Source organism: Ptychodera flava, chromosome 9, assembly GCF_041260155.1.
Source record: "Ptychodera flava strain L36383 chromosome 9, AS_Pfla_20210202, whole genome shotgun sequence".
Lineage (NCBI taxonomy): Eukaryota > Metazoa > Hemichordata > Enteropneusta > Ptychoderidae > Ptychodera > Ptychodera flava.
The window spans coordinates 4070251-4082856 of record NC_091936.1 but is presented as its reverse complement, the minus strand read 5'-3'; the positions used below and the strand labels follow the sequence as shown (position 1 = coordinate 4082856).

General features: G+C 37.0%; 1 protein-coding gene across 1 annotated transcript in view; it reads right to left on the bottom strand.

Annotated features, from left to right (window-relative positions):
- LOC139139796 (unconventional myosin-X-like) overlaps positions 1 to 12606 on the bottom strand; it is a 106298-nt gene that overhangs the window by 6110 nt on the left and 87582 nt on the right. Inside the window, exons 33-44 of the mRNA XM_070708716.1 lie at positions 12447 to 12604; positions 11483 to 11612; positions 8511 to 8611; positions 7778 to 7971; positions 6610 to 6730; positions 6037 to 6123; positions 5317 to 5577; positions 4660 to 4772; positions 4169 to 4283; positions 3690 to 3741; positions 649 to 740; positions 170 to 366 (exon numbers count right to left, since the gene is read on the bottom strand). Of these exons, the coding sequence (XP_070564817.1) occupies positions 170 to 366; positions 649 to 740; positions 3690 to 3741; positions 4169 to 4283; positions 4660 to 4772; positions 5317 to 5577; positions 6037 to 6123; positions 6610 to 6730; positions 7778 to 7971; positions 8511 to 8611; positions 11483 to 11612; positions 12447 to 12604 (1621 nt within the window). The remainder of the gene's footprint in view (positions 1 to 169; positions 367 to 648; positions 741 to 3689; positions 3742 to 4168; positions 4284 to 4659; positions 4773 to 5316; positions 5578 to 6036; positions 6124 to 6609; positions 6731 to 7777; positions 7972 to 8510; positions 8612 to 11482; positions 11613 to 12446; positions 12605 to 12606) is intronic.

Below are 12606 nucleotides of genomic sequence, written 5' to 3'. Positions count from 1 at the left end.
ACTCTGTGATGTGATGGACTAAGTGAGTTAGCAGACTCACAGTGTCAGTGAGGTGGCAGACTCAAGGAGGTGAAGTTGCACACATGAAATCTATTAGCAATGCAAAAACACACTAATACAGTTCTAGTCACCCTAGAATAGTATTCAATTGAATGCATACGATACGTACTTTTCATAGGAGAATTCATCGATAGGCTTGGTGTCTCCCCGTCTGAAGAATGCAATAGTTCTACCACTGACACCAATCCATAATTCACCCAGGAATAGTCCTTCCTTGCCTTCCACATCAAAGATGGTGGAGCCATAGCCTGGCCATCTTCTAATCACATTCATATATTTCTCCTGGGCTTCCTCTGCCGTCAAGCCCTGTAAAAGGAAATTCCATAAACCATGTTGTCACAGACAGTTTACTTTTCATTTTCTTGGATGCACACAGAAATTCATAGAATTTTTCATTCACTCAATCCAATGATAGGTCATATTCATAGCAGTTATCAAACACATGAATCAACAGTGACAGTAATCATCTCAACTTGAATGGTCATAGTGTACTTTGCTTTGGAGTATTTACCCGCAAAGCTCTGTAAAATGGTAACAATTTTTACAGCACATTGCGTGCCTTTCTCATCCTATTCAAACTTGACTCACCATAACGCTTTTCCATTTCTCTATAACTGAGGTAGTTGTTGCTGATAAATCCTCTTTAAAGACTTCATCAAGTAAGAGAGAGTCATCGGAAGCTGAGGACAGAAAAACAGTGAAAGTAAGTGATTTGTGAATCCCTATGGCTGCATTTGTTGTTAATGATTTCTGGTATACATACTCTTGCAAGAAATGTCCGAAGACTAAGGTGTATTTCACAAGACTGGAGGCTGAGAAAGTGAACAGTGATTCAATATGTGAAACTACAAGATTGTAAAGGAAAAACAGCTGCAACTTCTGACAACACTTTAATTATGTGTTCTTAAAAACCAAGCTGAGTGTTATCTCCTTCTCCCTTACATACATTGAAATTTTTAGCCTTGCCATCACAATGTATTGAGTCCAATATGCAGTGTTACTGTTAATGAGGGAATTCTAGTCTGAACTCAAACTCTGTTTGTCAACTGTAACATTGAATGCCACTCATTAACATTGTGTTGACAAGCTTAGGCACTTTGATATGATTTTGTAGAACAATAAACTGTCCTGCACTAACACAGTGTTGTCCTTAGAAGCCGGGTGCCGGGTAAATAACCCGGCTGTTTGCATTTTTTCCCGGCTACTTTTAATGTAATTAGTCCTGTAATTTCGGGATTGCACTGCCAGCTTGTCAGACGGCACACGTACGATTAGCAGTTTCGCGACCCCTTTCAGCCCTTTCCCCGCATGAACTGCACAAACATAAAACAGTTTCTGAATACCCGTTTGTGGCTTTTTGAGCCCGATCTTTTATTTGTTAAATAGTGTGATTGGCTGATGGACGCGCCTATGGTGTTGTCTTTGTTACGAGCAGTGTAATTGGTTTAATTCGTATGAAGGTCATCTTAGGTCATTTTTAACGATGGCGTGAGAAATGTGGCGTCGGCCACTGGCACCTTGCCGATGGAATATTTTTCCCGAAGAAAGCCCGTTCGAAAAGTATACTTGATTCCAACAATACATTTAGTTTATGTATGAAAAACTTCAATTTGGCTGAATTTGTGAGAGAAAAGCGCCGAAAAGATGTGATTTTGATCGACGATTCGAAGTTCATGAGACTGCAGCTAGTTTTCGGCCGCCGCGCTGGCTGCCAACGTCACTACGAGTATGATCTTCTCAACAAATCGAGTTATTCTCAGAGCAATACCGACGCATTTTCTAGATTTAAAAACAATGAGCGAGAACTGCTTTTTTTAGAACCAACTGTTTATTTGAATGGGTATTATTTTCATTGATTATTTTTACGTACAGTCTAGAATCCACGGTCACAGGCATGTGTGTTTCCGACCGTTGCCGACCGGCGCATCATCGATCATCGTCACGCCTCACGGCTTCACTAGCACTGTGGTGGTGCTGATCTCCTGTTGTTATACGTCGTGGATTTTGGCATGGGTTCAATTTCACTGCACCTCTCCATGTTCTCCATGTTTGATTGCCCGATAGTGTCTTTCATTTTTTTTCACGGACTCGTGGAGCAAATTTGAAAAAAAATAGAGTTGTTTCCTTCCGACGCCATGCTGCATATCTGCTTTGATCAAAGTTGGGGACAGCAATGATCGCGCACGGTTTGCATTTAATTTGTTGCAACATTTCTGTCAATCACTCACTTTGTGTCACAAGTTTCAGAAACTATCGCTCGCCTGAAAATTAGCAACGTAGTAAGTTCATAGGCACAGCCGACATGATAACGTGCCTCTGAGCTACGATGCCAATTTTTCAGACTACACCCAGAGAATCCGAAACTTTCCACACAAAATGAGTGATTGACAGAAATGTTGCAACACATTTAATGTCAAGCGGACACTCATCTCGTCTGGTTGTCGCCTAAGCTCAGTCGCGGAGAGTGCTTTCGCAAACATTTTACTATTATCGTTCGCTTATTATAACTCATAACAATGAAAGAATGCGTAGAGATCTCCAATGCGTAATATTATTACGCATTGGATCGACTCTCTACGCATTTTTAAATTGTTATGAGTTTTCTATATACGCATTTTTTGCGTAAATGCGAACACTGTTACAGTGAATTATCTTACCGATGTTTTTAAACAAAAGCGAATGTGTTTTTATTAGAATACTGTCGGTATTTTGAATTATCCATCCTGATTTTGGGAAATGAGCAATGAAATGAGCAGACTGCAGGTGATTTAATATTAAATGTTAAATATTCAAAAACAAAACAAAATCATGTGTGTTTGTTTTGTTGAATGTCATCGTCTAAGACACAAAACAAAAGTACTGTTTCAGTCTCAGCTGAATGTCACCTCAGATGCCACCAGAGAACACCATTTGCATTCCAAAATTTCATTTTTCGCCTTGCGAGAGGGGGGACACCCCCTCTCGCGCTCTCCCCTCTCGTTCGCTACGCTCACCTCGCCGTTCGGTCGCTTCGCTCCCTCGCAGTCCACCCGTCTACTTTCTTGAATTACCCGGCTACTTTTAAAAATAAGGACAACACTGCTAACAGAACCAAAATATCAGAAGACTATGTCACAGTGCATGAAATAGTCTTCTAACATTCGCTGTTGAAAGGGAAAAAAATCACATACATTCTTCTCGGGTTTTGAAAATGACATTTTATTCCAATTTTCATCATCTAAAATATGTGCATGTATACTCTTGCAACACTGTAAGAATTGCAATGATGGCAAATGACAGTCTTGGCTTTGAATTCAGTAGCAATGGTGCAAGTTATTTAAACATGCTAAATTTCAACATCACTTAATTAAATCTTGCATAATTTTTAACAGAAAATCATCATCGCGCCATCATGGAAAGTGTTGCAGATGGCAAAACATTACCAATTTCAGTCAAGCTATACGGATGGCAAACCCTCACACAAAAATTGATTAGTTTTCACATGCCCTTACAACTGACAACATTATCATAATGACTGAACATCAAGACATGTCAAGATCTAACATTGTGAGGAACCATACCATAAGCACTATTGTATGATGACAAACATTCTCGAAAGAAGTTGGTCAATGTAATAAATCTTTGCTTACATGCTTTCTGTAATTTACGTAATGTTCCTCTTCCAAGTCCTCTGAGTGTTCCCTGAAATGTAACAAAAAAGATATAACCAGCTTAATTCATTAACATCCTGATAATATTACTCATTTTTTTATTCCCATGATTAAAATCACGCGAAGCTCTCACACAAAGGATATACTGATGTACACAGAAATAATTTTGCGATTTGTCTCATTAATTTATTGAGAACAAAGTGATTAGAATCTACTGCAACACATGACTTGTAGAATGTTCTGGTAACTGTACGTTGCAGGTTTCTATCTCTGTAATCTGACATGGCAAGTTTACAGTTAGTACAGAGTTTGTCCTGAGTTGCTGGAAAAAGTGAATGATGTCCTGCCACAAGAATTCCCGATGACCTATCCTTTCACACCACAACAACTGCTTCAATGGCATTACTGTTACTGCAGTACATACATACATGGAAATCAAGAAAACCACTGTAACTCACCACAATAATGTTCTCTCTCTTTTCCTGTGTTTTGACTGGAGATTCATTCTCTTTCTCTTTTGGAGGTTTGTTTGATTTCAGTCTGTTTAGACAGTAGTATGAACCCAGGTCATCACTGGACAATATACAAAGATAAAATTCATGTTACAACACTTTTACCAAGCTTGGTATATGTTGTTGGTTTATGACATTTCATATATCATTTTTGGAATAAACAAAACATCATCACTGGAATTTTGCATTGAGAAACAAGCTACCATGAGTAGTAATAGTCACATGATGATGAAAAGACCTAGAAAAAACTTTAAAGAGACACATCAGTTTCACATCAAAATGATGCAATTGAAGAAAGACGGAATTCTTTGCAGTTGTAGTGCTGGTTCAAACTCCTATAATCAATACACTTCTTGCACTTATCATTTTTTCACAACATGACAGTATGTCTGATATCAAATGTATTTAGCTATACAACATGAATCATATTGACTTACATCCAAATACCATTGATGTAATTTCCTTTGACATATTGAAGTCGTAATGCTGCCAAGTATAGAAGTGTCTCTTCTGATGCTGGAAACTGTCCATGTAATACTTGTTCATGTGCCTGTCAAGTTGACATTACAAACACAAATAACTCATTTTTAGTTCATAGTCCTGCTGTAGCATGATGGAGGATTGAAAAGACACTCAATAACAGTGAGCACTGACAAGTCTAGATGACGATCTGTCCACAAATCTAATCACACATTTACAGTATGACTGATGTTTTACTTAGATTGATTTGGCTAGGAAATTGAAGTGCTTGTACAGTCATGGTATCAGAGGCAGTGCACTTTTTGATCACAAAATTTGAGAACAAAGTGTGATGACTAAAGCTTCAAATTTGAATACACTTGGGGCACATATGTTCATACAGAGTTTTAAAAATTTACCAGTATTTCGTGTAGAGTATCTTCTTCACATTTGGGTCAGCATCTTGATAAACTTTGATCAAGACGTCATGCCACTTGGATCTGTATATCATTTCCATTCAGTACAATCTCTATTGGCAAGCATGCATACAGAATGTGTCTTCATTGGAATGTGCATGTCATAAATAAAATCAACTTATAATTTGAGGTCAAACTCTAGCTACACAATTATCTTACCTGTTCAAACATGAATGCATATTCAACACTGTCCCTGTCAACTGCCACCGTCTCCATAAAGCAGTGGATCTTGAAAAACAGTTTCCACGGTTCTTTAGGATTACCAATTCCCTGTGCTTTGTATTGTTCAAACTTTGCTAAGATGTCAGCCAAGATGGTCCGCTCTTCAATCACTTTTTCAGATGGTGAAGACTTTTCAAACAATGCAAACTTGTTTGGTGATTTGTCTAGACTCATTCCTTTCAACAAAGTTTTAATCACCTGTACACAAAAATAAATAATTATCAATCAGATTTGTAATGTAAATATTTTAGATCGTAGCTGTGTATATTTCTCAAGTACATGTAATATGTTGTCGAGAGGAAAAATGACTTTGAAATTTCACAACTTATTGAGATTACAGTAGAAAGCAATTACTATATTTGCTGTCTATCCATACATCCACACTCCTATCAAATAGTTACACACAGAAAACTGTAGGAACTGACTGCCTTGCAGTATGCTGTACAGTTTTCAAGCAATATTTGCTGATGTAGAGAGGATCAACATACATATTTTGAGACACTACAATGTCTACGTGGTCAAAAGTACCACTTCACGGTGCATTCCTCATCGCTAAAGTTTTAATATGTTTCTTTATGAGTTATATTAAGAATTACATTTGCCAATTTTATGCCTAGGTCTAGTTGCCTTTGTTGAGAACAAAGAAAAAATACTAACCTCTCCTGTAGTGGTTGCTGAATTGATAGAAATCTGGCAAGATCCTCCACCATAGCAAAACACTGTTGCATTCATCTCACGTCGAGCCTTAAAAAAAGTATATGCAAATTCAATGTCTGCATATTAACTTACAGAAATGAACCACTCCAGATTGTGCCATTCAGAAAATATTACAGTTTAATCATTGTTTAGAAATATTAGGATGACCTGACTGAGATGATGGCTAACTGTCCCTAATACAGAAAATTACAAAATTAATGTTTTTAATTTTCATTTCAAAATTCTGTCTTTCACACAATATTTGAACTCAATTTTAGAAATGCTGGGGAAGACGTAGAGGATACAATCATGTGGTACATCTCTGTACCATTATTCAAATACATTTATCATGAGTACTTTTTCACTCTAAGAATAGCAAATAAATACTCAGATCAATTCTGTCTTCCGTAAAGTTAAAGCTATATAGATCTCTGAGAAAAATATGTATTCAGTGATATAATGAATGAAAATTACTGATCCCTAATGTGACATTAAAACCTATATACACAAAAGATTCCAGAACAATGAACTCACCAAGCAGGCTATAATCTCTTCCCTAGATGGTACAAACTCTCTACTCCGTGTTCTCTTGATTGTTTGAAGTGCGTACTGTGCATATTTTGCCATCTGACTCTCTGGATACAGTTCTACTTGTCTGAAAATTTAAAGATAATACACAATGAATTGGAGAGTAACTGTCCCAACATAAACTTGCAATATTTCATTGGTTTGACAACAAAACTGACATCAGATAACTTATCATACAAAACAGAGAGATGACTTCCTTTGTTCCAAGGCATCTATAATCATTACAGTTGATGTTTCATAAATTATCCAAGCAGAGACACACAGAAGTGCTTTCAACAGCACTTACATTTTTTGTTGACAATTTTTTGCTTGCGAATTGTTCTTGCTATAAGAAACCATGAATTGCAGAGATGTCTCATAAATTGACCATACCACATGACCCTTAGAGCTGAAAGCCCCAATAGCTGTCAATGCATAATAAACTTATCTCAAAATATCCTCAGTTTATCAAGAGTTTTCTTTAAATAAGATCCATTAAAGACTGAAAAAGTGTACATGTATAACACTGTCATAAGCTTCGAAAGTGGCATGTAAATTCAAATGTTTCAACATCATTTTAGATTTCCCGCCATTTTCAAAAATTAATCATACGACAAAGAAAATAAAGATTACAACAACACAATGTTGGCCATCACGTGTTGTGCATTCAAATAAGTGGCATCATGCTTGTTCTTGGTATGATCACGATGTGTATGCGCAGGAAATACGTTTTTTTTTACTTTTCCATGGGGCGCCATTTTATGAGTGCAGCACCTGTTTATTATTCAGCCTGTTAAAACGTGTAGGCATGGTCCAACTCCGCCAGAAGTGATACTTCTATACATGTCCTTCAGTTAGAACATTTACCCGAGTCAACTTTGGTTTAAAAGTAAAATCTTGAAAATAATGCATAAAATTTGCAGCTATTGGGGCTTTAAAACTGACCATACCACATTAATCTTAGCGCTTAAAATTGACCATACCACATGACTCTTAGCGCTTAAAATTTACAAAACCATATGACCCTTGAAGCTTAAAATTGACCATACCACATGACCCTTGAAGCTTAAAATTGACCATACCACATGACCTTTGGAGCTTAAATTGACCATACCACATGACCCTTGAAGCTTACCTTTTCAGATGGAACTTCAGATGTCTAAGTATCTTTCTACTTGGTACAAATGTACATGACATGCAAGCCATGATTTGCCAATTCCTCAGATTATTCAGACTGTCTGGATCCTGTATTCCAGTGGTTTGTTTCATTAATTGACAGTACACTTCATCTCGTAATGGTCTCAAATCATGGCACGTCTGCATGATACCCTGCAATGTCAAACAGAAAAATATGTCAACTAATTTAAGACATCCACATCTTTCTAGTATTATTTATATTATGGTCTTCATATTTTTTCAGAATTAAATGATGTAAATGTATGAAACTGACATTCTCAGTATTGTCTCATCTTGTGAAGATGTCTCTTCCTGAGCGGCAATTTTGCAAATTATCGGAAAGTGGAAATACGTTGATGGTTGCCGTGGTTGCCAAGTGTAAACATGACAAAGATTTTAGAATAGAAGATCATGGCTCAGATACCATCTACATATGGTTGACGGCAGATTGGGAGAATGAAAGTACCACATTACTATGTGACAAGTGCAGAAGAATTCACAGTGTAGTTACTTTGGATGGCTTTGAGAAAACTGACATTCTCCAAATGGCCTAGCCTGAGAGTTGACAGAAAAATACAATTCTACAGATAACATCTGTAGCCCTTTACTAGACATCTACATCTTCATGACGTCGTAAAATAGCAATTACAAACATTTTTCCAGTCACATGACATCCATGATGACATCTTTACCTGTATGACTGGTACGGGGTCTCCAACATTTTCTGAGCCTTGTAAAGTACTGAAAACTTTCACTGCTTCTTCTTGTAAACTTGTGTATCCCTTTTCTGGATCTAGTGAAAATGAAATGATGTTTATAAAAACACAGTGGAAACCAACAGACAGCACAGCTCTCACCGAGCACAAAAAATCCAGACAAAAGACACTTTGGTTAAGTTCTCTTATCAAAAATAGCGCCAATGGCACTTGATCACAACTGGCACATTGTGAAACTACTCATAATTAATGAGGTACAATATGTGGCGTCATGCGGTGTCCCATCATACCATATATGAAGGGTGTAGCACTTGTGGTTATGGACAAATATGTATATTTCAGGTCCAATGTCACTGAGGTCATGTGACATTTTGTCAAATAAAATTGAATTGCTAAGTCATCCCTATATACCAAAAATCAGACCTAGCTCTATTGGCTCGCTCAAAATTAGATATGCACATAATTAATGAGGTACAATATGTGGCGTCATAAGGTGTCCCATCATACCATATATGAAGGGTGTAGCACTTGTGGTTACTGAGTTATGGACAAATATGTATATTTGAGGTCAAGGTCACCGAGGTCACGGGAGATTTTGTCAAAATATTTTATATATCTGCGTGAACGGAGGGACATGACCCAATCTATAAGGCCCTGGACTTCATCCATGGGGACTAAAAACTGTGTCACTGAATCCTTTTTGCAATATGAATATGATGACAAACTAAATTTTATTTTACTTGCCCTTATACATGGGATTCTATAGACAGCTGACTTATACATGGTAGTCTATGGTGGTGTAAACTAAAAAGTCCTCTAACATGGCCAAATGGACGTGCATCTGTATGGGGTAGGGTACTATCCTTGTGCAAAGTTTGAAAGAAATTGACCTGGGCATGTCTGAGATATCTGCGTGAACAGACGGACGGATGCACACACGGACGCAGGCACGCACACATGGACATGACCAAACCTATAAGTCCCCCCGGATGGTGTCCGTGGAGACTAATTAGACAGACCACGAAGTCAATGAGCAACATACAGCTGAAAGACTATTTTTCACATTGCGATTTTAAGCCCATTTTTATGAGAAAAGGGACATGTATATGTATATGGAGAAAACAGCAGAAGACATATTTGTAAATTGTTTGTTAAGTGACAATCATATATGCATCTCTTGAAATTTGTGGTTATAAGGTATAACAGTTGTGTAAGAATAATGAGGTTAGAATAAGTTAGTAAAGCTAAGTTGACAGTAATTAAGATTACAAAATTATACACTAAGCTGAGGAAATCTGAATGAAATAAATGTTGAAAGTAGCAAAGTCATGGTCATCTTTTGTCTAATACCTTGTGTAAGTTCATGATCTTTACATAAATCTTGCTATAGATTTGTTGCTAATGGGCAATAACTGTGTTTCAGATCATTTGAGAGCAATCCATCCATGACAGGTTTAAATTGTTATATACTTCTATTTAAAGGAGAGAAACATCTCAAATAATTTTTTCCCTGTAATTTCCTGTGAAAACACATGGACATGGACTCTATGCTGGTGCTACCTTGCAACTTGTCATGGCATTGTATAACCTGTTCACCCCAATTTCCTGTAGACAGGTCCACACTCACCATTGATAACGATGGGTTTGGGCCATACCATTGTAGTGAAAGACTGTAACATGTGAGGTCATGGATACTTAATCTCAGGAATGTCAAAGTCTGTATATTGACTCAAGGATGTTACATAACAAATGCTTAGGGTCATCTCAAAAGTGAGAATCTAAACTATGAAATAGGTTTTTTTTATTGCTTTTGATACCCAAAAGAGCATAGAAATCTCTTATACTTTGAATCAGCCATCCTGCATATTTCTAACATTCATCAAAACCTCATTTCTGTTCCACAACTCATAAAACAGTCCACAATGCAGGATTGGTGTACATTCCAAAACTACATATATGAAAGACCCCTAAAATCAATTAGTTAAAAAGGGGGGTTAGAAATTTCCCAAAACTATATAACCTCCGCTCCGTTTGGCTCCATTTTTCCGAATTGGAACCTTGGAACCAGTCTATGTATCGGTACCAAATATCAACGCAGTCTGTTCAGCAGTTTTTGACTTTTTGTCGTTTACGGAAATGGACGACATCAAACACCGGTTGAAACCACCTCTATATCACAACTTCCAGTTGTGATAACAACAAACTGTAGAAATGTGTGGCTATACCGGTACATGAAAGTGGTAAACTCACTTTTATACAACCTTCACTCCTATCTTAAAAAACTCATGAAAAACCTTTTTTTTTGAACAAATCTGTGTTAATGTGCCAGTATGTGCACATATGAATGGATCAAAGCTACAATTGTTGCATTGTTAGAACACACATATACTGTGTTTTACTTAAGCAATAAAGTATACCCAGCAATGGTATACCACAAGATTTTGACCAGTTTACGACATATATGCACGAGCGATAGCAAGTGCATATATGAAGTAAACTGGTCAAAATCTCGTGGTATACCATCGCTGGGTGTGATTTATTGCTATTATATCATACTAGTATATTGAAATTCTGGTGTGGAACGTCAAAAACGGATTTTTGCTCAAGCTGAGAGCTCTCGCGTATGCCAGCCGTGGTATATCGCCAATTTACCACGGTTCTTTTCGCGTCTCGACCAATCAGATCGCTGCATTTGCACCATCAATATACTGTTATGATATAATTTCTGATATCGCATACTTAAGCAGAATATGAATCTCTCCACATATGACAAAGTATACAAGGTATCATTCATTTCTTGATTACAAATATTTATCAGTTATTTATGACATTGAGAAATGATTGGAAGTTACCAACACCCTAGAATACATGACACGACAACACACTCTCTAAATTTGTGATAAAGAAATGGTAAAGGAAGGAGGAATGAAGAAACAAAAAACTAATACCTGTTGAGGTAAGTTGTCCGTAAGGTAATGGCAGTAAAGGTGCTTTCAATGTGTGTGGAGTGTTTCTCAGTATTGGATTCCTGGTGTAAATCTGATCTATTAATGCTGTATCTCCAGATGCTGCAGCCTCCTACAAATATAAACATATCATACTTGGTTATTTTCACATTGCATACTGTAATTTATCCCAAAGTTTTCAAAATTTGCATCAAGCCTTGCTTGTTACTCAGACACAATTCCAAAAAACTGAATGTTTTGGAAATTGATAGTCTGAATGACAGACTGTGTGGGATGACATTTGAGATACAATCCAGTTACAGCCTACCCAATAGCAGATTTCAAAACCAAGTTCAAATATACTGATGTGTATGGATGCCATTGGGGAAACTGTAATATTGCAATTCAAACAGCTAGCTGTATTGCCAATCAAAATCAGTGTTTCCACGTGTTCTCCAGTATATCATGGGGCCTAGGACATATGAAAGTCAGAAATTACATGTAATCACTTTGTACTCTGTACTTGGCATTACTGATTGGTGACAAGGTACATCACAACATCCTAGAATGTTCAGATATAAATACCTCGGCACTTCAATGTAGAGTTCAATGTTGTAACCACTATTATACGTCTTTATATCATTCCCGTTGTATTAAATAAACAAATGACATGATTATTTTTGAAATTCAATAAAATAATCCAAGTTCAAATTCTAAATGCAAACATAATATTGATTTATAGAATCATGGAGGGATGATGATGATGGAAGAGTGATGATGAAGACAGTGATGATGATGATGATGATGGAAGGGTGATGATGATGACGATGATGATGATGATGATGATGGAAGGGTGATGATGATGACGATGATCACAACTCTGTTGATCACAATGACGATTATTTTACACTGATGATTATGATGACATAACTATTTGTAAGAAGAATTATAATTGTTGTTTACTAACTTTTATGTCATTGAACAGTTGTTGTGTTGGGGTTTCAATTTGTGGTTTGCTGTCAATAACATCTTGAACGGCACAAACCCATCTCCAAGCCTCATCATATGACAAGGTGTGTAGATTGTAGGAATGTTTACGACCATGAACCATGAACCTCCAAGCACCT